Consider the following 27,853-nt stretch of genomic DNA (forward strand, 5'->3'; position numbering starts at 1 on the left):
TAAAACATTAATTATTTAAAATTGCATAAAATATTCAAAAAGTACATTTCTGAATATCTCATAAGTATCATATTATTTTATTGTTGGTGTATTTGAGTCAAGATTCCAATAAGGAGCACATATTGCAACTGGTTGATATGTCTATAGGGTTCTCCTTCCATTAATATCTCATTCACTTGCTTTTTTCTCCCGCATTACAATTTACTTGTTTAAGAAACCAGATTGTCCTGTAGAGTGATGGTCTGAATTTGCTGATTGTATCTCTGTGGCTAATGTAACATATTCCTTCTGCTATGGTACTGCTAAAATGGATTCACAGGTGGTATTTTATTCTTCCATCAGAAGTCATGTGTTTGCATGTCTTGTGATGTTAGTAGTATTGTGCTTTATGCCTAAATAATTAATTCAGTAGATGTTGCAAAGTAGGGATATTCTATCAATTTTTCATTTATTTGTAGGAATACTCATATAAAGGAGGAACTTTCTTTTGTCTACTTTTTAAAGTTTGTATAGGGCTAGATTTACCTTTTAAAAACATAAATTGGATCATATCTTTGCCCTGCTTAAAGTCTTCATGTGATAGCTCTATTGCCAACACACACACACACTGCATGGGCTGGCTCCTCCTTCGTTCTTTCATCACATTCCATCGCAGTGTCTACCATTTTGTTGAAACTTGAATTAAAACTTGAAGGTTATTGGAAAGGTCAGCCCTTCTCTGCCTCAGGACTTTTGTACTTGCTCATCCTTCTGCCTGGCCACCTTCCCCTACTTTCTGCCTAGTGGGCTCCTTCTTGACCTTCATGCGGAAATGAACTCACCTCATCAAGGCATTCTCTGGCTACTTTATTTAAGGGGCCTGCTGTCCCTCATCATAGCTCCTGTTTAATTCCTTTATAGCATCCACCACAAGCTATAACTGTCTTCTTTATTTATGGATCATTTTCCGCCAAGAATGCCAGCTGTGTAAAAGCAAGAATTTTTCTGTGCCATACGGCACTGAATCCCAAAGCACGGCACAATGTCTGGCACACAGTGGGTGCTCGTCTTTTTAAGAATCGACACCACAAACCTGCTGCATATCCTCACCTATATAAGTGGAAGGCAGGGATGAGCTAGGTGATTTTTTTTCCAGCATTGTTCTCTGAGGACAAAGAGACCAAGACAAACGTCATCTAGTGAAGTACTTCCTGAATGCTTTATGTCATGCCACCTGGAGCAGATGTTGTCTGATGGGGCAGGCCACTAGGCTGGCTAGAGGCCTCAGCCTGGGACTCAGCCCTGGCTCCAGGCTGGCTTGAAGACTGAGCAGAGCACTAGAGGAACTGAGTTAGGGAAAGCATTTTTGAACTCATGGGAGTGGGCTCATAGATTTAGGGCAGGAAATTCTTTTGAGTGTATGCTTTGAGGGTTCCCTGACTTTATTGACTCTCAGGGACCTAGAGGAGCGGGACTCCCTGCATCTCCACAGGGTTCTGAAGTCCCTTTTTCCCCTGGAAAGTCACTGTCTTCTTCAGGAAATCCCACCAGTTTTGCCCTATTTCAAAGCATCCTCTTTTACAATGCAAATACTTTGGGCTTTCTTGAGATGATTATGAATATTTTTCACCTTCTTGTGAATTAGCTTTAATAGGATGCTTTCTTCCTAAAATCTGAGGACACTGACCCAGTTTCATTCTTATCTACAGCAATATTTTGATAGTAGAAATTACCAGCCTGATTCCTAACTAAGAGGAAAACAAACAAACAAAAAACCCACAAAACACTTAAACTATGCAAAACAAAACTTCATTTCATGGAGTCTTAGATTGGAAGAAAAATGATTTGGACTCTCCCTGACTACATGAAGCTATACTCTACATGCCACTGGCTTTCAGTGTGGCCCACCAGCGTTGAACCTATGCTGAACAAGTTCAGGGGAGAGGATCTCAACTCCAATGTTCTCCGTGCCCTGACAGCTTACAGGCAGTTCTCTCATCTTCTTGCTCCTTTTTTTTTTTTTTTAATTTTATTCATTTATATACATTTTTGGCTTCGCTGGGTCTTCGTTGCTGCAAGAGGACTCTCTCTAGTTGCAGCCAGAGAGAGACAACTAGATTTTCCAGTGGCCGTGCTCGTGCTTCTCTTGTTGCAGAGCACAGACTTGAGGGCGCGTTGGCTCAATAGTTGTGATGCTTGGGCTTTGTTGCTTTGAGGCATGTGGAATCTTCCAGGACCAGAGATGGAACCTGTGTCCCCTGCATTGATTGGCAGGTGGATTCTTAACCCCTGGACCACCACGGAGGTCTGGCCTTCCTGTTCTTAAAGTAAAATTGCTAAGTTCGCATTGATTTTCATTACTGCTCCACAATCATACAGAGAAGTTGGATTGCTCTTCAAACAAATGCCATTCGTTATCATGTAACTGAAGTCTTCTCTTTACAAGTCTATAAATTCTCCAGCTCTCCCAACTGTTTCTGGGCTCTCCTGTTTCTGGAGAGCAACTGAAATCTCCTCCTCTCCAAGCCTACTTCAAAACTAAGCTCATGATTTTTGTCCTTGGCCTTTTCCTTCCCTCTTTTTTCAGGAACTTTGCTTCATCTTCCTTTCTTTCTGTATCTCCAGGGTTTCCCTTAGCCCCAGGCTACAGATATGTTTAGTCTAGCTTCTACTCAACATTGCTTACCTACCTGAAGAAACTATCGCATCTCTCGATTTCCCGTCACCATCAAATTTATGGAAAGCGTAGTACATGTTTACTGCCCCTAGTTCCTCTCCATTCCTTATGATAATCTGCAGTCTCCTGGGCTTGGTAGACATTTATCTTTGAAGGACACTTAATGTCTTTGAAGTGCGCTTTGATTGTCTTCAAGCTTCTCTCCCATCTATAGCATGTAATATTGATGCTGTCCCTTCTATCTTGACATTTATTTCCCTTAGGCTCCCAGACTCAGAGTTTTCCTGGTAATCTTCCTATTTCTCTAACTGGCCTTCTCTACCATTTCTTCTTTTATTCTTTCCCCTTCACAAAAAAGACCTTCTTTAAGATATCTTCCTCAGGGCACTTCTCTTTTCTCTGTCCTATCTTGCTTGACAACCTAACCTGTTTCCATGGTTTTATTTATTATTCTAATAGGAGTAACACCAAAACCTCCATCTCCATCACAACCTTGACTGTCTCTCTAGCTCCATTTCAAGCTTTCTTCTAAACATTTTCACTTGAATATGCCACCTCAAACTTACGATATTCCAAATGTAGTTTCCTCCTTAACATATTTCTTCTCTGGAATACTTATTTTTGTTGAAAACACTGTTGAAAATCCCAGTCAGTCATGTCCTAGATCTACAAGTCATTTTAAGCTTTCTTCTTTCCACTACAGTTTCTGTTTACTGTCTTTCCAGTACTTACTTTCTTTTTTTACTATCTTACCATTTTTCCAAGAACCTCTTAAATCTGCCCACTCTGGTTCATATCCACTGACCAACTCAGCTCAGGCCTTTTTAGTCTTTTGCTGGATTGTTGGGATAGTCCTGCTGGCACATCCATTTCCTACCTCCAGTTTACCACATTTACTGATGCCAGATTGTAGTGGAGTTTCAGCTAATGTGGGGATTAAGTATTACAATCATGTTTAACAAGAAAATCCCATGTAATCAACACAGCTTTTTAAAATGTCTTATATTGTCCATAAACTAGAATCTGCAGACATATTGCTTCTTAATAAGTTCAACACTGCCAATTTTTCTTGCACTCTTGGAGCAAATCACTTTTCTTTTGGTTGCACACCAGATGAAGTCATCTGCTTGGCTTTAGGGGCCATCTAGTATGAAAAATATGTTTCTTTAAATACCAGAATCATACTCAATATTAGTCTACTTGAATTCATGTTAGTTACTCATGAGTGTGATACAAATCCACTGGAATGTCTAAAAAAGCACAGGTCTAATCCTATTATTTCTGTGCTCAAAACCCCATAGAGGCATTTTTCCCCCATTGCCAATCAGAAGGCCCATTTCTTCAGCCTGGCTCTCAAAACTGTCCATGATCTGGTGGCTTTAACTCACTCATCTAATCCAGGTTCCATTCCAGAATGGAACACCTGCCATTCCCCACACATGCTTTGCACATTCCAGTCTCCACCCACCCTTTCTCCCTTCGTGGGCCCACATCCTGGATACTTTCTCCTCACTCTGCACCTCTGAGGGGCTCAGCCATTCTTCACAGATCAGTAGATCTTCATTTGTCCTGCTTTTACGGCAAGTATCCATTTAGAATAGTCATTTCTGCTTATGTTTTATGAGACTGCAAACACGTTATGGGCAGGGTTAGTGCTTGAGTCTAATATATATTTTTATATTCTTTTACCACCATCTCCATCTTCAGGGACACAGTTTTCAACAGGTTTTAACGAATAAATAAGTAAAATAATGTGGCTTCCCAACCAGTCCCCATGCGGAAGAGCTTCTCCTAATGTGCTCTAGTCTGACAGTGCCCTAGAACTTGGGACCAGTGCCCCCAAAAAGCTGTCAACTCTTCCTCATCCCAGTAGTGTCTTCATTAGGCAATGAATGAACTCAGGAAGAAGGCATGTAGGTAAGAAGATCTAGGCAAATAGTCAAGTTCTTTGCTTCTTCCTAAACAGCAAAATAAACATCCTATTTGGTTTGAAAAAAAAAAATAGGCCTTAGAAATTAACAATACAATGTCTTTTTCATAGCTCAGGAAATGCCAAAGTCTGTCACTGGGGATGGCGACATTTTGTTCCCATTGTGTAGAAAGTGACTGATGAGGCAGGCCTCTTAAGCCATCCTGCAGACCTAGTGTTAAAGGAGCAGAACATTTTTAGGTGCATCTCAAGTTCAGTGGGCTTTAACCTTTACACAGAGAGAACTCCGAGCCCCCTCCCCCGACACACAGAGGGATATTTTCACCTCTGAGAAAGGCAGGGCCACAGGGGAGCTCTTGACTCCAGGAGTCCGCCTATAACAGCTTCTTGAATCTTTTTGGATTTGTACTACAAACCCTAGAAATATGAATCTCGCGCCGCTCAGATGACCTGTAAGATTTTTAAGGAAGGTCTGGGGGTTGAAGTGGATGGGAAATGTAATATTTTTAAGGACTGTCTTGAGGGTTGGAGAGGATGGGAAATTTGAGTGTGTCTTTCATCCTTTATGTGATGGAGGTCTGTCTACCAAAGAAAGAGAGAGAGAGTCTGACAGTGAATTTACACCTTCTGTGTCGACTTTAGACTGATCAGGGGAAATGAGCACCCCACACTTCTGTAAAATCTTAACGTACCATGAGAAGTGCACAGCGCTGCCTTGTCTTGAACTTCTTAAATTTTGGAAAGTGGCTACTAGGAGGGAAGTTTCATGTTTTTTAATTCCGCTGCACAGTTGCTCAGGTGGCTTTTCCCGTTTCTTCTCTCCTGCTAGACCTGGGTCCTGTAGTTACCATCGCAGAGAGCTCGCTGGAAGGATGTTTGCTCTCTAGGCAAGATCTCCTCTGCTCGGTCTCCTCCCTTTTTTTCTCTTTCTGGCCCCGCCTCCTCCGCTTACCCCGTAGGCAGCAGCTAGACAGCTGTATTCAATCAGAAAACACTTACAACTCCAGACGATTCAAACGGGAAACTTCGCCGCGAAGTGCAGCGGCGCTCCCGCTCTCTCCAGCTTTCTTTCCTTCCCCGGAACCCGAGGCTCGGATCCTCCTCGGCCCGCCGCCCTGGTTTCTTCGGAAACTAGCCGAAGCCCTGCAGGGAACCGGATCCTGCCGGAGGTACCCTCCCGCCCGGTCATGGGGGGCGCCCAGACCTCGTAAGAGAGGCGAGGCGGCGCCGAGGGTGGCAGTGCCCGGGTCCCCGCGCCCGCCCTGCCGCTGCGGCAGCTGCGAGCGCGCCACACCGCCCAGCCTCCTGCAGCAACGGCTCGTCCGTGAAACGCGAGCCGGCTCCGTGCCTTCTAGGAGTGCCTGCATCCTTCGTTTGGGCTTCACCACTGTCCTGGGTGAAAATGGCTGTCTAGACTGAAATGTGCCAGAAGGGACCAAGCAGTGGATACCCAGCCTGCTAAGCAACTCGTCAGTTCCGAGACCTAGAGGAGGAGGAGCTCTCGCCTCTGAAAAGTGCAGTCATGAATTCTGGAGTTGCCATGAAATATGGAAACGACTCCTCGGCCGAGCTGAGTGAGGTAAGAAACAGCTGAGGTCAGGAGCTCTGGTTTCTTAGGCATTCGCTTTGCTACACCACCTCCCCCCGCTCCCTATCTCTCACTTCCCTACACGCCACCGCCTTTCGCTCCCAGTCTGGAGGCAGCGCAATTAAAGATTAATAGATTTTCTGGATCTTGTTTTAACTTGTTGTGCTACTCAGGAAATGAGCTGAACTGGCTTGATGTTTCGGTCTGAAAGGAGTGTCTTAGGAAACAAGCTCGCACCAAAGCGTTTTACTCCAAACGCTAAAGCGCTTTACTCTCCGTGGTCTGGGTCCCCGGTCCCTTCCCATCACCCTTCCTCCGGTGGCACGTACCACATTCGCTTTCGTAGTCGGCAAAATACACGGGGGTCCCAGCTGAGCTCAGTCTGACGGTAAGTAATTTGGTGAGGCCCGGGGGCTTGTTGGAGCCTGGAGCCTGCCACTGGCTCCCACGTGTGCTGCAATTCAGGCAAGGTGGTCTTTCCTCGGAGGAAACTAATGACCCGCGCTGGGAAAGGGGAGTGGAGAGGAAACACATCAAAGCGACTTAGAACTTTATTTCCTGCCCGGGACTGGACTCCTGAGTCTTTGAGGCAAGCACATTTGCAATTCCGGGCTCCCGCAGTAACAAATCCACTTGAGTGTTGGAGACCAGCTTTGAAATTAAAGCTTCATGAAACGGTATGCAAATATATGAGTAGTCAGATGCTGGAGGCCACCTTTTTTGATGACTTTAGGGATGCGTCTGGCACACGCCAACCCCCACCCCCCATCTCCCAGGCTTTGAATACCTGGAAAGTGGTGATGGGAAACCTACAGAACGGGATGCTCAGAAGAGAGGAGGACGTCTGTGTGATCCGCATCTACAGCAGGAGGCTTGGTGGCTGTGGATTTTCCTCTTATCATCCCTGAGCCATTTTGGGGCAAAACAGTCTGTGCTTCTTGAGTATGGCTGGAGAGAGCAAAGGGGAAGAAAAGGAACCAAGTAAATAACAGCCGGAAGGCAGATAGAGGTGATGTCAGATTACCAGCTGTGAAGGGAAAATGAAAGGATGGAGCCCTCTCTAGGGGTGAGGGCTGGTGCTGGGGAAGCACAGGCGGTGTAGCAGGGGGAAATCTGAGGAGGTCTGAGGCCCATATCCAGCAGGCAGGACAGGTGGCCCCTGCCTGGTGCTCTAAGTGTTTTGGTGCTGAGTTGTCCCAGCTCCCATTTGAAACAGCATTGTGAGATGTTGGCCAAATGAGGTAAAGGGCTTTCTTAATCCCCATGGTTTTCCCTGTGATGTAGATGCTAAAAGTGAGGGCTTCACTTAAAAACGGGAGGTAGGGGAAGAGGTTCAAAGACCCAAGTGATTTTTGCCAATTTTACATGTGGGGAGAGGTTTCACATCTAAAGTAGAACCCACAACCCACTCCACTAATACCACTGTTTAAGGAGAAGCCTTTGACGAGTCTTCGAAAGTCATTTAAGATAAGAAACCAAGATACTCACTGACTCAGAGAGCGAACTTATGGTTGCTGGGGGGAAGGGATAGTTAGAGTTTGGGATGGACATGTACACACTGCTATAATTAAAATGGATAACCAATATGGACCTGCTGTATAGCACAGAGAACTCTGCCCAGTGTTATGTGGCAGCCTGGATGGGAGGGGAGTTTGGGGGAGAATGGATACATGTATATGTATGGTTGAGTCCCTTCCCTGTTCACCTGAAATTAACAGTCACAACATTGTTAATTGGCTGTACCCCAATACAGAATAGAAAGTTTAAAAAAAAATTAAGAAATCAGAGGCATGTATCTTGCACAATCTTTGCCAGGCCCTTCACATCGTTTGTTTCTGTGTGGCAACTGTAAGTCTCTGTCACCCGAGAAGTATGTTATTCAGGTACCTTTGTTTAAAAAATGAATCACAGGTTTAGGATGAAGGTGACTAGAATGCTGACGAGAGAGAAAGGAGGCTTGGATTGACTTGAATAGTATTGGCACAGTCAGTGAGTGCATTAGATGAGCCAAGAATACCTGTGAGACTCAAGTGGGAGGTATAACGCTACAGTATTTGCCTGGCTGTATCCACTCCTTAGGAGTTCCTTGGAAAACCCTGCGGCCACGTGAAAGCACTGAGGGTGCTTCGTGGCCCCTGCACTAGTTGGAGCAGTAGTAATAGAGCATTGTAGAACATAGTTTTGCTCCTAAGAAAGTAAACAAGTTTCTGTCCCAGCCGTGTCCTTCACCACGTTCCCTCTCCTCTGCTTCCATGTCTGCTCATTTGCTTTTTGGCTGGTTTCCATTTCTAGGTCTAGTGACTTACTTGCCGCTCTGTCCCCCCAATCTTGAGTTTCCCTGTAGATTAGTTGAAATGGGCTTTAAGAATAGTTTTATACACACACACATATATATATATTTAAACACTTTTTTTTTTTTTTGGCTGTGCTGCACATCTTTCGGGGTTTTAGTTCCCTGACCAGGAATCGAACCTGTGTCCCCTGCAATGGAAGCACAGAGTCCTTGACCACCAGAGAATTCCACCATATTTTAAATCAGGGTATATGTAAAGAGAATTTGTAAGCAAAAGAGGGTTGTGTGAGTCATACCTTGTGAACCCTAAATCTCAGTTCACTTTATCACGGGCAGTATTTGTAGCAATTGCCTTCTCTGTAGTATCCATGGGGCAGTATCCATATGGATCCGTAGACTTGAATACAATTCAAGTGTATTTCTCATTAAGGTGCGTGATGTAAAGGAGGGCTTCCCATTTTCATTGTAATTTTTCTCTTAAACACTGATTTTGCTTTAATGTCTTAGTGGGCAGAGTCGCCATTCTCTTTTATTAAGACCTACTTTTTGGTGACGTAGCTCTTATTGCCCAGGAGCCTCAAAGCTGGATGGAGGTCGCCTTGGGGTCAGATTGAGCCTGATGCTCATGAGGCATTTCAGGGGCAGGAAGAGTAGCGATATTGCCTTGCCTTATCCTGGGTATCATGAACAAGATGCTGTCTCATTGGTGTTGACTTGAGAGCTCAGCCCTTCTACAAGTCTTCTCTAGCCACGAGTCTTTGCCTCTTATACGATATTGTTGACAACGATGCTGTAACATCCTAAACAAGGGGGAGTGACTGAAATTAGTTTCTTGTTGTCATTTGCTGGTCCTGTTGGTGACAGCAGCTAGCTTGGTCCCCACTGGCCTTTGCCTGCAGTGCCCCAGGAATGCTTGCATGCAAGAGAGGCAGGAGGCGTGTGGATGTGAAGGATTCTTGATCAGGAGACCCAGCTGGGTACTGGGCATGAGGACTTTAAAAATGGAAAAACAGGAAGTTCATGAATGTGTTCCTTCTGTGTCTTTATTTTAAACAATAGCTGTTTAAGATTCTGTGACGTAATAATAAGAGACAGTAAAATTGTCTCTATACTGATGACCACAAATGATTTTATCAGGTCTAAACACTTTAACCAAAGTGAACTAATCCTATCATTGACAACAACACAAAGTTGAGAAGCGTGAGTTGGCTGTTCTTTCTTCTTGTCTATTGGCTCTCCTTATCAAAGACTGTTTTTTCTTTTCCTAACACGAAGTTAAGGAAGGACTTCAACACCAGACAAATTTAAAAGTACTTAGAAAATTAAATGTTTGACTTTCAGGTCCTCTCCCCCATGATCAGGAAGCTGAATAGACACACTTTCAGCAGCATTGGAATAAATTCTCCCAAACCTCATCAAGGAAAGGCTGCTGAATCTTCTTCCTCATTGCCGTGCGTTTTCTGTCAGCAATTAGTTCTCTTTGTCTTGGTTAAAACCTGTGGGACCAGTATGTAGTTGAACCTTATTTCACTGTCGTAATCACATTTTTTGGTTCTTAGAATTATTCAGACCTCGGAAAGATGTCTTGAGGTACAGCGTTATAAGGGTAATGACTTGAATTTATCTTCACAGGATAGCAGTGGACTGGATCTGCTTGCCTGATAGACAGCTGCCTATTTATGTAGCAAACTTAAATTTTGTCTTTAAGGGTTTGTTCTTTTTTGGCAGTGATTAAAACCTCCTGTCCAAAGCAGTCAGTGTATCTTCTTTGCTTTTTAAACATCAAGCAATGAATAGGTAAAATTCTCCTATCACTATTTACTTTGAAACCTTAGTTGCCCTAAAAGAAATCATATGTCCCTTAACCCTGTCCTTCTTTCTTTATTCAAATTCTCTTTCATAAGAGTATTCCACTCCTGAATGTAGGTTATAGAGGCGACTCCTTGTGCTTTCACCGTCCACTTGTTGTGTAGCTACTGAAACCCATATTTTTATTGGTACTCTAATTAAGAAGTGGATTTGTACAGGAGAAAATTGTTCTCTAGATGAGATAATCATACAAGGTAATCCAAGTGGCTATCTCACAGATGTCCTTACTCTACATCATCAAGTTTACAAAATATCACGATTGGAAGATCTCCTGATGTGCCCACACCCTTTTCTTCTTTCTTACGCCTCTGTCCTTTTGGAATCACGCTTCATTGTCATGAGTTGTCTACTGTCTGTCTTAGACACAAATCATTAGCATCAGAATAGCAGTGTCACAGAGACTGTGCACATAGTAGGTGTTGAACAAACGTTAATGAATGCCCTGCCTCTTCTCTCTCTCTTCCCTTTTCATAAACATAGAATTTGAACAACCAATTTGAGTGCTTGGTCTGAGGAGTTTTTTGGCTGTCCATGGCTGTGTAACAAACTGCCCCCCCAAATTTAAAGGCTTGAAATACCTATCTTACTTGTGATTTTGCAGTTTGGGGCAGAGGTGGAGGTGGTTGGACTTGTGTCTGTGACTGCAGCTACATAATCCACCTCCAAAATGACTTAATAACGTGGCTGGCCAGTGTGTGTTGGCTGTGGGCTGAGAGGTCACCTCACTTCTCTCCTACCTGGGCCTGCCCATGTGCTGCTTGGGTTTCCTCTCAGCATGGTAGCTAGGTTCTCAGGAGGGAGTGAAAGCTGCCAATTCTTTTAAAATGTAGGACTGAAATTAGTAAGAGTCACATCTGTATTCTGTTGGTTAGAGCAGCTGTATGCTTAGCCCAGATTCAGAGGGGTGAAGAAAGAGATCCCACCTCTTCAAGGGGGTTTGATAAAGCATTTGCAACCATTTTTAATCTAGTACAGAAGTCACAAAACAAGAGCCATGCCTAAAACCCTGATCTCCTAATTCCCAATGGCTGCCAATAACTTTTGCTGTTTTATTTTGTGTTTTTAGCCATTAATTTGCTGGTTTGTATAGATAACACTTTCTAAGCATTTTCTAGGTATTCACTTGCTTAATTAACAAAAACCCTATGACATACATTCTATGATGTCCATGTTACAGATAGAGAAATTAAGACATAAGAGATGAAAACCCTTATGAAGAGTATACAGATCATGAATGGTGGGTTAAACTTTGAGGCCAGTTGGTCTTTCTCCAGAATCTACCATTCCTCTAGTGGTTCTTTTTGTTAGTTTCTATTATTACTCTCAGCTTTTCATCCTATTTTCCTAGGAGGGAGTATCCTGTTTAATAAGCCTGTTTAACTTGATTTGTATTGTAACCTCTATGCAATACCCAGATAAATTTTTTTGACAAGAATGAAATGAGTATGCTCATTGCCTTCACCTTCAAGTAGCTAAAGAATTCTAGACACTGATTTTCAAGAGCACTAAAAGGAGATTTATTGATAGAGTCTTCAGCCAAGAAGGCCTTCCTTCTGTCCCCACTGAAACTGAAGGAAAATGAGGCCGTGTGACCTCTACCCTGCGGCCCGTGTGCCCTGAGGCATTGGAGGAATTCGTGCTGCAATATGTGAGGTGCCCGAATGAGAATGAGATGTCCTCTGTGACAAAGATTAGGGTTCTCTCACCCCTGCAGGTGGGGCTCTAGACTTCTACTGCTGCTGCTAAGTCGCTTCAGTCGTGTCCGACTCTGTGCGACCCCATGACGGCAGCCCATCAGACTCCCCCGTCCCTGGGATTCTCCAGGCAAGAACACTGGAGTGGGTTGCCATTTCCTTCTCCAATGCGTGAAAGTGAAAAGTGAAAGTGAAGTCGCTCAGTTGTGTCCGACTCTTAGCGACCCCATGGACTGCAGCCCACCAGACTTCTACTACAGTTGGCTAAATCACTGGGGGCCTGCCGAGCCCTGAGGTTGATTAAAAAGAAAAAGCTGATGAGGTGGACAGCCCCGGCTGCGGCAGGGCAGCTGCTGCTGCTGCTGGGTCCTGGGGTGGCGTGTGCTGAGAGGCCCGGAGAGACAGTGAGCGGAGCCCAGCGGGAGGCACGCGTCATGAGTCATGGCTGGCCCAGGCGGCGGTCAAGAAACACGGGAGGCAGGTCAGTCAGAAACCAGGCAGGCGATCGGAACTTGAGACGGCCCCAGACCTGAACGCAGAGTGAGAACCTTGATTCTGAGCAAGGCCTTTGTCCAGGCAGGAAGTTTGAAAATCAGTCCCAAGACTTTTCACCTTAATGACTTCTTTAGAGGACTGTGGTTAGGAGGTTTGAGGTGCCAGGACTTTGAGAGGGGCACACATCCAAAGCAGGGAGTATGATGGAGACACTCACCAAGTAAACTCAAGGTGCTATTTTAATAGCTGCTTGAGGCGAATTTACCCGGCACACGTCATGTGGAAGGCGTCCTCCCACAGCCAGGCTGTAACTAGAAAATAAAAGCTGCCTTTACAGAAAGATTAAGAAGTTGGTGATGAAAAAAGATTTGAAATTTAGGTTTTGATCCAAAGAGTCAAACTTTAGGAAACCAAGATTACATTTTTAGTAATCTCTAGATTCTGGGAAAGAGATTTATGTTAGCAAGCTTATAGAATTAGACAAGCTAAAAAAAGACACAGAAAATTGATAGTAGTCAGGATGTAGATTTTTATATCAGCAGGGGGGTGGCATGGCAGAGATAAGTTATTGGCAATTATATTCTCACCTCCCCTAAACGCACCTGAATTGCTACTGCTGCTAAGTCGCTTCAGTCGTGGCCAACTCTGTGCGACCCCATAGACGGCAGCCCACCAGGCTCCCCCGTCCCTGGGATTCTCCAGGCAGTGGCCGGCCAACTTTTATTCTTGAAAGAAACAGGAAGAGAATAACCTGGATTATACAGATAAAGAGAAGTTCAATTTATAGAGTAAATATTTACTGGGATCACAGAGCTGTCCTCTCTTTCTATCAAATACCCCTTTTCTCTTGCTGAACAGAAGCAGCCAACATTAACACAAAAGGGAAAGAGAACACCTGTTTGAAAGTTTGCATTATCATAAGGAATGACTGAGGTTATAAAGCACTTTTCATGTAAATCTTTCTGTATATCTTTGAAACACAGCAGAGGAAATTACACTTTGAGACAATTTAGGTGAAAAAAAAAAAAAAATCTCAGGCATTCAGTTCAGTTCAGTTGCTCAGTCGTGTCCGACTCTTTGCGACCCCCATGAACCGCAGCACATCAGGCCTCCCCGTCCATCACAACTCCCGAAGTCCACCCAAACCCATGTCCATCGAGTCGGTGATGTCATCCAACCATCTCGTCCTCTGTCATTACCTTCTCCTCCTGCCCCCAATCCCTCCCTGCATCAGGGTCTTTTCCAATGAGTCAACTCTTCGCATGAGGTGGCCAAAGTATTGAAGTTTCAGCTTCAACATCAGTCCTTCCAGTGAACACCCAGGACTGATCTCCTTTAGGATGGACTGGTTGGATCTCCTTGCAGTCCAAGGGACTCTCAAGAGTCTTCTCCAACACCACAGTTCAAAAGCATCAATCCTTTGATGCTCAGCTTTCTTTATAGTCCAACTCTCACATCCATACATGACTACTGGAAAAACCATAGCCTTGACTAGACGGACCTTGGTTGGCAAAGTAATGTCTCTGCTTTTGAATATGCTATCTAGGTTGGTCATAACTTTCCTTTCAAGGAGTAAGCGACTTTTAATTTCATGGCTGCAGTCACCATCTGCAGTGATTTTGGAGCCCCCCAAAATAAAGTTTGACACTGTTTCCACTGTTTCCCCATCTATTTGCAATGAAGTGATGGGACTGGAAGTCATGATCTTAGTTTTCTGGATGTTGAGCTTTAAGCCAACTTTTCCACTCTCCTCTTCAACTTTCAAGAGGCTCTTTAGTTCTTCTTCACTTTCTGCCATAAGGGTGGTGTCACCTGCATACCTGAGGTTATTGATCTTTCTCCTGGCAATCTTGATTCCAGCTTGTGCTTCCTCCATTCTTGGACATTAGCAGCTGGTGATTCTACTTGCCATACAAAAAGCTGGAAGTTAAGGGTTGTTAACTTTGTAAAGAGCAATCAAAATCTGCTGGGCTGAAAGAGTTGTATGGTGAAGCTACTCCATGCTTTGATTGGTGGGACAGTGTGAGGTAGCGTACTTGTCAGGAGATTTGGTTGGTGCTTGGAACACGTGCCAGGACATATAGGACCTGAGATGGAAACGCACTCATAAGCCAAAGGCGGTGGTGTTCTGAGAAAAAAGCTTCATGAAGCCTGACTGTGTGCAGGCACATCAGTGAGCGACTCCAGCTGGATTTGTGAGAAATACTGAAGCAATTGTCAAAGGAAGAATGCCACCATGGATAAAGATTGCCCAGCAATTAGAAAAGCAGTGGATCTGCTGGTTGGTTGCACGGTGAGAGTGGGGTAATGGCTTGTCCCTGTTTCCTATGGGTTATGTTGACTTGTTCATAGAATACATGGCACGCTTGCGGGGACTTCTTGCTCCTGTCCGGGTCCTTCTCAGCCTCCCAGGTTAGTCATTCTTTCCTCATCTGTGTTCAGAATATCTACTTTATCCATAACCTCCCTGGGAGACCATGCGATCTTTGAAAGCAGGCACAGAGTGAAACGCATCACAGTATTGCCAGCACCTCGTCAATATGTGACTCGGCATCCACAGGCTTCGTATTTACTTGTTGGACCAGAGAGCAGTTACTTCATAGTGGGACAGATGTGTTGGATTGACCACTCCTATATTTTGGTTAAAGGACACATGTTAAAAGCTTTTGTTTGATCATTATTACTCTAACACTCTTTATTCCTAGCTCATTTTTCCATTCAACAAACACTGTGTGCCTTCTCTCTGCCAGGTGCTGTTTTTCAGTGTGGGGTTACAGAAATGAAACTGATGCAGTCCCTGTTTTAATGAATATTACATTCCAGTGGCAAACAGACAACATGCATGACAGATACATCCAGTGGTGATGCACAGGAGGAAGGAAGAGTGAAGGAGGGAGGGATGCTATTACGTGGTCAAGAAGACCTGTCTGTGGCAATCTGTGAACCGAGACCTGAAGGCAAGGAGGATGGAGTCATGCAAAGATGATGAGGACTGTTTCGGGCAGTGGGACAAATAAAGGTCAAGATCAGGGGCCAGAGTGTGCATGGGGTGTCAGCAAGGAGATGTGCCTCGGAGTGCAGTGAGCAAGGGGAGAGTGGAAGGAGGTGAGGTCAGGAAAGATAGTTCTGGTGAGATCACCTGTTTCTTTGTAGACTTTGAAGAAGAATCTGGGTTTCTCTGAAGTCTTTTGAAAATACGCCTGAATTGATTTTTTAAAAATCCTTCTTATGTGTGTATGTGTTCTTTTGAGGGGCTAGCGGCAGGAAGATGTCCTCAGGAACAGGAGGAGCTAGCAATGAAAGGCCGGGAACGTTGTGTCCCAAAAGCCAATTAAAAGAAACTGTTCTCAAAAAAGGTAGAGCCATGGGTCAGATGCTTCCCCTTTTGTTTCCTTCACTCTCTTAAAGCCTTTGCATATGTCCAGACTTTCAAATGGTGTCATTTTCTCCAAGCAGAAATTGTTGTATGCACTAAAATAAACTATAGTATTTTCAAACATCCTCAGAGTATGAGTATGCTTTTACCTTGAGAGGAATGATTTAAAGGACTAAGTGATGTGAACACTGGCCAAGAATGATTTGAAAACTGCCTTCCCTTCCTTGATGGATGGTTCAGTGTTGATGGATGCTGATATATAGAGTATATCTGAATTAGGAAAACTGAGCTCTGTTTTCCGTTGTCACTTGGACCAGTTTCCTTCCACTATTTAAGATCACTTGACTTGACTTTTTTGTGAACTTTCATATTAGTTTATTGACTTATAATTAATATAGCTCCAAGGAGCCTGGAATGTTGACACTTTTTTCCTTTTGAAAAGCATAGCTATTTAGCAGTCAGATCATGACCAGAAAGTTGCCAGGTAAGCCTGAAATTAGACAAAGGAGATGTTTCTGTTGGGTGGCGCCATTAAGAACTTCTTTGATTTGCATTTTGTTTTATCCAAGCTATTTGCATGATTGATTAGGAAGCTGAGGCATGAAGGCTGGTTAGTGGGAGAGCAGAAGTGTAGAAACCAGATTTTTTTTCCCCTTAACTCCCAGGGATAATTTTTCCTCTTCTGCCTCAACTTCCTCAGTTTCTATATCACAGGATTTGTTTTAAAGTATGTGTTTTATAATAATCGTCTGCAATTATTTTAAGAGGTGAAAGTCTAATTCTTCTGTATTCTCATCTCCATATGGCATTACTACTAAATCACACTATTAAAATAATCGGGAAAATTTATTTTTAGCTCTAAGTATGATTTTGCCGTATATTGTAGTAGTCCGCACTCCATGGGTTTTTATTGGTCAACCTCGTTGGGGTCTACCAGGTAAGAAATCCAGAAGAGCAGTATGTTCTGTTTGGGGGAGTAGCTATCTGGCTGGTTTGCCAGTTGCTGTCTGTTGATAGTGCAGGACTTAGTCAATCATTCTAGCCTTTTTTTAAAATTATAGTGAAATATAAATCACATACAGTTAACAGTCTTAACCATTTTAAGGGTACCGTTCTGTGGCATTAAGTACATTCATATTATTGTACAACCTTCATAACCATCTGTCTCCAGCGCTTCTTCACCTTCTCCAACTGAAACTCTGTGCCCATCAAACACTCCCCATTTCCTTCCTCTCCCTGATAACTACCATTTTACTTTCTGCCCCTCTGAATTTGACTCGTCTTGATAGCTTGAGTTTCATTAAATATTTATTCCTTCGTGATTGGTTTGTTCCCCTTAGTATAATGTCTTCTAGGTTCATTGATACTGCAGCACGTGTCAGAATGTCCTTCTTATGACTGAATGATAATCTACTGTTGAGTTCAGTTGCTCAGTCATGTCTGACTCTTTGCAACCCCGTGGACTGCAGCATGCCAGGCCTCCGTGCCCATCACCAACTCCCAGAGCTTGTTGAAATTCATGTCCATTGAGTCAGTGATGCCATCCAACCATCTCATCCTCTGTCGTGCCCATCTCCTCCTGTCTTCAACCTTTCCCAGGATCAGGGTCTTTTCCAGTGAGTTAGCTCTTCACATCAGGTGGCCAAAGTACTGGAGTTTCAGCTTCAACATCAGTCCTTCCAATGAATATTCAGGACTGATTTCCTTAGGATTGACTGGTTGGATCTCCTTGCAGTCCAAGGGACCCACAAGAGTCTTCTCCAACACCACAGTTCAAAAGCATCAATTCTTTGGCACTTAGCTTTCGTTATAGTCCAACTCTCACATCCATACATGACTACTGGAAAAAACATAGCTTTGACCAGATGGACCTTTGTTGGCAAAGTAATGTCTCTGCTTTTTAATATGATGTCTATGTTGGTCATAGCTTTTCTTCCAAGGAGTAAGTATCTTTTAATTTCATGGCTGCAGTCACCATCTGCAGTAATTTTAGAGCCCAGAAAAATAGTCTGTTACTGTTTCCACTGTTTGCCCATCTATTTGTCATGTTATGTTTGGTTTATCCATTCATATGTCAGTGGACACTTGGGTTGCCTCTACTTCATGGCTATTGTGAAAAATTCTGTGATGCCTGTGGGTATTCAAATATCTGTTGGGCTCCTTGTTTTCACTTCATTTGGGTACATTCCCAGAAATAGGATTGCTAGAACATGTGTGAACTCCGTGTTTCACTTTGGGGGGAATGGCCATACCATTTTAGAGGCTGCTCCATTTTACATCATTCCCACCAGCAGAGATTCCAACTTCTTCACATCCTTGCCAACACTTCTTTTCTGTTTTATTTTGCTTTTTAAATAATAGCCATCCTAATGGGTATGAAGTGTCAGTTACTTGTGGTTCCTCTTTTTATTTCCCTAATGATTACTGATGTTGAGCATCTTTTCACGTGCTTATTGGCCCTATCTTTGTCAGAGAAATCCCTGTTCAAGTCTGCCTCCATTTGTTTGATCAAATTATACAGGAAGTTTTTTGTTGTTGCACGGTAAGAGTGCTTCATGTATTTGGACATCAGTTCTCTATTCCTCTTCTCCTTTGTCCACGTCTGCGTTTTCTCTGTGGTTGGAGCTTTGCACAGCCTCTGGCTTCTTGATATTTCCAGATGGAGTTACTGTGAGTGTAAAATGAGGCATGAACACATACACTGCTTCTGCACGGAAAACAGATGGGCTCACTCAAGCCCAGGAGACTCCTTCCTCTACGATGTCCAGGAATAAGTAACTCCCTGATGCATCGTGAGGCCAGTGCTCCTTTCTCGAGCCGACACCCAGCAGCTCTCGCCCTGCTGCTGTATATATGCAGACTAGGTTATCTCAAGCAGCGTTAGGCACCAGAGTTAGCAGTTATGTTCACGGCACTTGAAGAGTTAGGCTGCTCCACTGACATGCAGTAATTTCACAGTATTTAAGGAAGATTTTTTAGGAGAGAGCTTTAGCAAGAGGGGCCTGTGGAGAGTAGTCAGGAAGTCTGAGGCTTGTCTGTTAGATTAGATAACCGTTACTTTATTTCTTGGTGCTGTGAATCTAATCCTGGTTAAACCAAAAGCTAATTTATTTTCATGCTTGATTGGGAGCACTTTTGATTAAGTATTTGGATGAGAGTGAGCATGGGCTCAGAGCACTGTGGGAAGGAAGTAGTCCAGGGCTGCTCTGCTGGGGCTGATTATTAATCAGGGGTTAGTAGTGAGGAGGGGAAAGTAGGTGAGTTGCACCCCAGGACAGGAGTTTTGACTTCTAGTGGGTAGATTTAAACTAACGTTGGGATCCCCTTTTTTCAGGATGCTTTGATGTACTCAGAGATCAGAAGGTAGGTTGCCCTCTGATGTGATTAATAGAGTGACTTTTCAGACTGTTTCTCCTTTGGGGCTTCTGAGATGCTGATGGAAATGCTGTTTGGACATACATGGTTTATAATTAAGGCCAAAGAAAGTGTCTGATGTGATGGAACTGCCTTCAAGCCCTTTAATTCCCTCAGTGTTGGAGATAGGTCACCCTTCTTATTTGGCATAAAAGTCCCAGCCAGCAATGAGGACATCTTGGGCTCAGGGTAATATGTTGAATGACCGAGAGAAAAGTCTCTTTATTCGTCAGCTTCTTCACTCACTTCTTCTCTGGGCCAAGTCACTTGATTCATCACCTCAGCTTGTCCATCTGCAAAGCTGTGTGGTGAAGCTGTGTGCTCTGAAATCACAGCTCTGCCACGTCCTAGCTAGGCGATCTCGAGTCAGGTGCTTTTCTGGGCTGCACACTCTTGAGTATAAAATAGTGAAAATTCACCTTGGTGAAGACCAGTGACATAACCTATGTAGTGCTTATCAAAGTGCCTGATAAATACTAGTAGTTAGCTCTCGTAGTATTATTTTTATTATTTTGCTACTACAAACAGAACATTTGTAGCTGTGGTGGTAAGTGAGCACTAAAATTTTTAGAAAAATTTTTAAAAGAAGTTCTTAAGTGGAGACAGACTTGTCATGAAGACAATATCCAAGAAAAGAGTTTCACAGCCTGCTAATGTTTGCTGGACTTCAATGCCAACAGCTCATTATCTGGGAAAATGTTTTTCCAAATATTGGCAAAAGAAAGGTATTTCCTTTTTTGGATTTACAGAGTCAGAATGTTAATGAGCTAGCAAGTGGCAGTACTAATCAGTTAAAAACTTTTTTTTTTTTTTGGCTGTGCCACACAGCCTGTGGGATCTTGGTTCCCCAACCTGGGATCAAACCCAGGCCCACTGCATTGGAAGCATAGAGTCTTAACCACCGGACTTCCAGGGACGTCCCTACTAATTACTTTTAAAAGGTTAGTGTGTTTATCACTTTTATTTCATTTGTTCTAATTTTGTCCCAGCTATAGTGCCATCAAGTCCTCTTTGTGCCCAGGACTGACCTTAAGATGCCCATCCTAGTTGGTGATAGAACACGGGAGAGGAAAGGCCAGCCAGTCACTGCCCATGCCCAGGATAAGCATGCAGTACAGAGAAACAGACATGTGCAGGTATTGCTATTGCGTAGCTTCTTCTTTCATGGAGACCCGGTTTTATCAGCGATGCACACTTCGTGGAGTCCCTTTTAAGCTGTGATCTGTTTACTGTAAGAAGGTTGCTGCCATGTGGGTGGGAGCTTTGCCTCGAAGCAACAGATGGGGGAGGCTCCTCTGCCAAAGGAGGGGCCCTTGGTAAGCGGGCTTGAGAGGACTCGAGGTGTGCCCGCAGCAGCGAAGTCTATCTCTGTTGCTGTGTACAGCTAACTTTTTCAATTTGAAAGAATTTTCTAAAAACTTCTTGATGGAGGTTTTGTCTCATGGTCAGAAAGGAGGAAATGGTGGCAGATTCTCTCGGGTTCTGAAGTTGTGAAACAGTTTGATCGTTGGCTGAAGAGGGATATGCTTGAGGGCAATGGGAAGGGACTGAGCACGAGTCAGCGACCTTAACCCTGGGCTCTCACATCTCACTTTCTGGTTGTGAAGTTTTGGATTCCTTGAACTTGCATCTCCGGCTCATCTCCGAGAATGTTCTTCCAAGGGATATTATTCATCCCTGTGACTTGAGCTACCACCTCGAAGCTGTGGCCTCACAAGTCTGTAACACTCCACCCAGATCAATTTGAATACCTGACAGGTAAAAGGAGAAGAGCAGGTCTTGCGTAATAAAGAGCTTCCTGTTGTCAGTGTTCCTCCTCCTCCGCACCGCCCTCTCTCACACAGCCATGCCAGCCTCTAGAGGCCTTTGTCAGCTCCCAGTCAGTGGGCTGTCAGGTGCTGCATGCCATCTGGCAACGCTACTGAACCCTTAGCGCTCTGTCATCTGACCTTGTCACCTGTTTCTCTGTCTCAGGCGCTTACCTGGTGCAGGAGTGGCCAGTGACTGAAGAAATGCATTCTTCTCAGCCCATTATTGCATTGTGGTTGGCAGGACACATGATCGTTACAAATGATGAACAGAGTAAAAAGAAAAAAGTAAAGAAAGAAAAAGTACACAAAGGCAACTACTTTCATACCAATTACTTCATCATCTACCACCAGGTCCCCACTCGCTGAAGCTGGGTCTGTGTCACACATCCCTCCACCTCCTTCTGAAAGCAAACACTGGGCCTTTAGGGACCCACCCAGGATTACCAGGGTTGGAGATCTTTGTTTGCAGCTGAGGCTCATGGGGGTATCTGGGCCAACTCTGAGTATTCTCTCTTAGAAAGAGACGAGATCAGAGTGTAAGCTGTTTGGAATCAGGTCCTAGTCGTGAGATGGTGGGAGTAGCTCCGGGAGCTAGAATTAGATCGTGCTATTGTATTAGAAATGGTCAGTACGAAGGATGGCAGTGCAGATATTTTGTTGGAACACTTCAAGTGAAGCAATATGGCACAAAATTACTTCTGTTTCACCTTGCAAATATTTCCTCTGTTTATGCGTATCATCTTCTGCAGAATTTCCTTCAGTGGAAATGGAAAATTTATGTGAAGGGCAAAGGTGAAGCTTGGCCTCCAGGTTGAGTGGGGTTATAATAGTGAAGCAGATGCTAAAGAATCTGCCTGCAGTGCAGGAAGCCCAGGTTCCATCCTTGGGTCAGGAAGATCCCCTGGAGAAGGAAATGGCAACCCACTCCAGTATTCTTCCCTGGAGAATCCCATGGACAGAGGAGCCTGACAGGCTACAATCCATGGGGTCGCCAAGAGTTGGACACAACTGAGCGACTAACACTTCACTTCACTTCATGTGTATCAAAGGCCTAATCTATACTTTTAAAAACTGTTGCCTTCAGTACAACAAAACTCAACACGGTAATTGTTTTGATATTCAAAAGCATCCTGCTAGAGATGTGATTTTTTTTTTTAGAGAGTATTGTTCACTGATGCTCTGATTAACGTAAAATTGTTAGAAATCATGAGAATGATTAACTTAAGGCATTAAACTTAATGCCTTTAGCCTTAGCAAAGTTCCCTTCCAAAATAGAAATGAATATGTAGTATTTAAGGGTGAGTGCATGGAGAATAATTCTGTATGTAATTGTGCCCTACATGCAGAAAGACATCCTTGGAAAAGTAGGAAAGTTCCTGCAGTTAATCTTCAGCATTCATTTGCAAGTGACAGGAATATGTTAATTGCTTTTCTTAGGTGAATGATTCTTAGTCTGGTGGGAATGATAAAGATTTCAATTCATTCCACTAATTTAGGTTTTTAAAAATTACCAGTGTTCATCGGTTGTGGTATAGAGCTAATAAGGGATTCCAATGAGGTTGGGTTACTGGGTAGATTTCATTCAAAGTGTGACTGCAGTAATCCTTAGTGGCAGAATTACATTTTCATCAAATCAGCCTGTGGTGCTTTGGGTGACAGAGTGCCCTGAACCACTGGTGCTTTTGTGGGCTGGATGGGAAGACTGGAGCATATTATGCTATGAAATGGTGAGGCTGATGCAGTGTCTTGTAAATACTGCTGAGCACAGCAGTTGGAATTGAGAAGTTAGTATGATCAGTTATGTGGAGAGCTCTGAAGTTTATGACTTATGTAAGAAATTAACCTTTTCATTGTTCTTCTGACTGCCAAAGAGCCAGGGTAAAGACTGATGGGATTTTCTCTTTACATTTCTGCCTTTTTTCCCCAGGTAGATTGAGGAAAAGTTTTAAATTGCTTAAAAAAATACCCTAACAATAGTTAGTAGGAAGAGCCTCACTTAAGAAAAAACACATAACACTGTAAATTTCTGGACAGCATAAACCAGATTATAGAGTAGTAAAAACGAAGGCAGTTACATAGAGTATTCAGAAATAGCACTCAGAAGTGCTAAGAATTTTGCCCGTGTTTTATTTACTTTTTACTGTCATTTTGGCCATGCCACAGACCATGTGGGATCTTAGTTCCCTGACCAGGGATTGAACCCATGCCCCCAACAGTGGAAGCATGGAGTGGTAACCACTGGACTGCCAGGGAAGTCCCTGGGTACATTTTTAAAATGTCATTTCCCTGCTTATGAGCCTGCATTTTAGGGTACAGCTCCTTAGCCCCTGTTGGCCTCTCCAGCTATATTTGGCTACTTGTCACCCTCACATTCTGACCTCTAGCCAACTCAACTACTTGAAGTACCTTCAAGGTGGCTAGTTGTCTCTTGACCCCAGAACTTCACGTTCATTTGTCCTCTTCCAGTACACTATCCATAGCCTCCACCTTTGCTTATGTACCTCTTGTTCTTCTCATAGGACTTAGTTTGTGTTAGTTCCCTTGAAAGTCTTCCCTGACATCCCCACTCTGGTCTAGATTCCATCCTCTATGACGCCCTGATAGCATTGGGCATTTCTGCATTATAGCACTTAATACACTGTTCAGGGCTACAGACATCATTTCTACCAGAGTGCCTGCTGTCCAGCATTGATCACTAGCACTTGTTTAGCATCCAGCCCTCAACATTCCCTTCTGAGTGCATGACCTTCTTTAAACTGCAGTTCCTGTGACAAAGGTCCTATCTTTAGGGGCGTTTGGAAGCTCAGAAGGATTAAGGGTCTGGCCCAAGATTATCCATCTAGTAGGTGGCAAGGCCAAGTTTAAACCTGGGTCTTGATTCCAGAAGTTCCTGCTGTTTGCACAGTGCCTAGTCATGGTTTCTAGAGCTGGCATCTCTAAGACTTGGGTTGCTGGGTGGGTTGGTAGATTGCTGGGAAGGAGCGGCACTGAGGGGGCAATGTCCAGGCTTCTGAGAGGATTATGCTTCCTCAGTCGGTAAACAGTCTGTGGAAAGACCTCTCCCACAATGTGGGAGACCTGGGTTCAATCCCTGAATCAGGAAGATCCCCTGGAGAAGGAATGGCAACCCACTCCAGTATTGCCTGGAGAATTCCATGGACAGAGGAGCCTGATTGCTACAGTTCATGGGGTCACAAAGAGTCAGACACGACTGAGTGACTAATACTATGCTAACAAGAGAGACTGGAGATTTCATGTAAAATCCAATTTGTGATGAGTCTGGACTTAGGCATGCCGAATTTGAGTTGCCTGTTGGTCATCTAAGTGGAAATGTGCTGCTAGCAGGCTATGGGCTAATAAGGCTCAGAAAGAGGTCATTTGGGAATCTTTTGGTCTTCATCGCTGTTTACTTACATTGCAGATGAGTTGATGACTGATGCTGCAATCATTGTCTGTTCCAGCCTTCACAATAAATGCCTCCGCTTATGTCCAGCATAAATGAGGAGTTGCATGAAGCAACCAAGTGGTACCATGCCTACTCCAGTGCAAATCAAAGTACCACAGTCTTTGCCTGCTAGCATTTTCTGTGTATATAATATATACACGTTTATGGTTCAAAATCTGCCATTATAACTGAAACTGGTTATGCTTTTAAAGTCACAGCTTTTAACAAAAAATATTTAAGAAAAATCCGATTAGTTCATGATATGATGTGAGCATGCCTACCTTTGATTCCTCCTTAAGAAAGGGCAGGGTAGGGGCTATGTGGGTATGATCACAAACGTAGTGCATGTAAATACAAAATTTGGAAAAGAAATCAGTAAAAAAAAAAAATCTTGTAATTATCAGGTAATGTTTTGGTATGTTCTCGTGGTTAGTAATAATTTTTTAAAGGGATTATACTTGAGTTTCACAGTATTATATCTTTCTTTCCTCAAATTTCTCTTGATATATTTCTTAAAAAACAAAAACACTTGAATTTTATTAACTCTAGTAGTCCATATTGTATGCCATAATAGCTATTGAAGAAATATTTAGGTTTTCAATTCTCTGCTCATAGAAATAATGCACCTATATAACTGTGTTTTCTTACATATTTAAGGCAGATAGGGAGAGGAAAGAGAAAGAAAGAAATGTGAGGGCATGAAGGAAATGAGCAGTGTTTTATGCAGAGTTGGTATTTGGTGTTAAAGAAGAAAAAACAAGGGTATCTTGAGATCCTAGGGCGATCTTTGTAAAATAATGTAAAGACTGAAAAGGCCAATTAAAAAACAAATACACTGGCTAAAATAAATTGGGACCATCTGTTGTTCCACCTTGGCCCGTTCACATAGTCTTCTGCCCGCTGCTTATTTAAGAATGCCTTTAAAGTGGTGATGGAGGGCTTCCGGGCATCAGATGGCACGAGGGCAGGAGTGCAGAGACAGCGAGGCTGCTGGGCAGCTCCCTGCTGGGTAGCCTTGGGGCCAGCCTAACGGGCCACTGTGGCCTTGACCTTCTGAGCCATCAAGGTGTGGGGGATGGGAAAGGATGAGTTATCCTGCCTTTTTTTTTAACCACCAATGAAATAAATTTTAAAATGGTTTATTTAAAAAGGATATTTCACCTGAACATCTAATAATGTTCCTTTCTTGTATGTATGTTGATATTATCTTTCTCTGCATGATCTCATATTAACCTGTTGTCACAAAGTCTTTCATGAACCAGTCTAATTGTAGGAAGCTCAGTCCCTGAGGCCCAGTGGAGTCCTTTTTAATCACAGGAGCTGCTGAATTTTATTTTCTGACTGAGTGTGACCATTATGAATTGCTAGGGTTTTCTCTGTGTTGATGGTGACTTCCTATAAATAACAACAAAATGATTACTTGGAAATCCTTAAATAGAGCTATGTTGCAAGTCTACAGTTAAAGCCTTTATTTATAAATTTTTGTTTAAAGGGGATGTGACCAAAAGGCTGATCTAGAGCAACATTTAACCTACTGGCTTGGTGGCCCCTGCTATGTAATCAGTTTCGCTCTTGTAATTGGAGTGACTATCTTGGCAGAATGGAGGAGAGTCCACTTGTAGCTTTGGGGTGTCTTTGGTGTTTTTGTTTGTTTCAGGTTTTCTTTTAAGGAGTTCGTGAATCCAGTGGCCCACCCTGGAGGCTTTGGTTGCTGGGATGGCCTTAGGTGTTGCTGCTTTCAGATAGTGACGGGTGGATCCCAAGCTGTGTGAGTGAAACCCCCTGTCCCCCTTCTCTGGAAGGCTGAAAGCCAAGCTGGGAATCCAGGCAGGGCAGGGGCAGGGAGGTGTCAGAGCCCAGTTTCTTGCCCAGAGATGTCATTGATTGCGGACATATTTTCTGAATCTAAGATGTAACATTCATTCAGAAATGAGTGTTTATGAAAATAGACTTGATGGTGGGAACTTGTATGACTAAAGCCTTCACACATAGTGATTTCAATAGTCCGTTATTCGGCCCGTCAAAAGATTGTAGTGGAAACTTGACTAATGATTGGAAATAGCTGTCAGTGTGCTCATCTGACCTTAGTTTCATTAGCCTTCAAAAGTGTCTTTAGTCCAAATTAAATGATCCCATAACCAACAAGGACCTACTGAACAGCGCAGGGAACTCTGCTCAGTGTTATGTGGCACCTGGATGAGAGCGGGGTTTGTGGGAGAATGGATACATGTATATGTACGCCGTAGTCCCTTTGCTGTCCACCTGAAACTATCACAACATTGTTATCACCTATTTCCCAACACAAAATTTAAAAAAAAAAATTTAAAGGATCCCAGCTTAGCACAGATGCTTCTCTTCTGGTTTCCCCCTTTCCTCGGAGGAAGTTGGTTTGCTAAGAATTACACCATTCTTAGCAAAGTGGAAGAAGGAACTGATCAGTTTCTAATGCAGGGAATCTGATTTACACTCCACTGTAATCACTGCTACCTGTTGGGACAAGCATGGAAGGAAGGAACTGGGTATTGTCTAATAGTGTGATTGAACCAAGTCCCGATGATGTACTGCTCTTCAGTGACCTGGAAGCCCCCCACACGGCTTCATACGGCCGTGGATGTACCATATTCAGCAGTTCATGTGTGCCGGGCACGCCGGCGTTTCTCTGCACAGACGCAAACCCTGTTTCTCTCCTCTGTATGTCAGTGGTACAGATGAACCTGGAGGGCAGCCCATTAGGAGTGGAACTTAGGAACATAACATGATAGGCCGAACTGGGAGTCTAAAGAACAGAAACAGGGAACAGAGCATATTTCATGGAGGAGGGATTCATTAGCCTGTCCACCCTACCTATGACTGTTTCTTTCATCATCCAGTTGATTATCATGGAGGAGGAGATTCCTGATCTTTATTGCCATGGCCATTTGCACAGTGTTATTTGCAGGTCTTTACTTAATCCAGTTTAATCATGAAAATGCCCTTATTTGGTCCAGCTGACTCTGCTTAGCACCACCTCATGCCTACTCTCTATCCCTCTTTTCTAAAAATCCTGTTGCAATTTAGTTTCTACAAGCACATAATAAGTGCTTTAAAATGTAGCTTCATCCTGTTTCTCAAGCTTAACTTTCTCCTCCCCTATGAGCTTCTAAGTCCTGGGAGTGGCTGGGCCCTGTGTGTGTTCTTCCTACCGGCTTCCTGTAATACCTACTTCAAGATGAGAAAATCAAAGAAGAGCCACTTGACAAAGACCCTGCGTGTTGAAGGCATGACTCAGAATAGAGCAGGGAA

The 27,853-nt window shown here is 43.5% G+C and overlaps 1 protein-coding gene across 3 annotated transcripts in view; it reads left to right on the top strand.

Moving 5' to 3' along the window:
• The first annotated feature begins 5,554 nt into the window (after positions 1 to 5,554).
• MCC (MCC regulator of WNT signaling pathway) overlaps positions 5,555 to 27,853 on the top strand; it is a 310,847-nt gene continuing 288,548 nt past the window's right edge. The window contains exon 1 of one of the 3 annotated variants that reach the window (XM_069595251.1): positions 5,555 to 6,165. In XM_069595251.1, coding sequence (XP_069451352.1) covers positions 6,109 to 6,165 — 57 coding nt within the window. In that variant the 5' untranslated portion in view covers positions 5,555 to 6,108. The remainder of the gene's footprint in view (positions 6,166 to 27,853) is intronic. The other 2 variants (XM_069595252.1, XM_069595254.1) reach the window with 2 other exon arrangements.

The sequence above is a fragment of the Ovis canadensis genome, chromosome 7 (genome assembly GCF_042477335.2).
Source record: "Ovis canadensis isolate MfBH-ARS-UI-01 breed Bighorn chromosome 7, ARS-UI_OviCan_v2, whole genome shotgun sequence".
In the NCBI taxonomy this organism is placed as follows: Eukaryota; Metazoa; Chordata; class Mammalia; order Artiodactyla; family Bovidae; genus Ovis; species Ovis canadensis.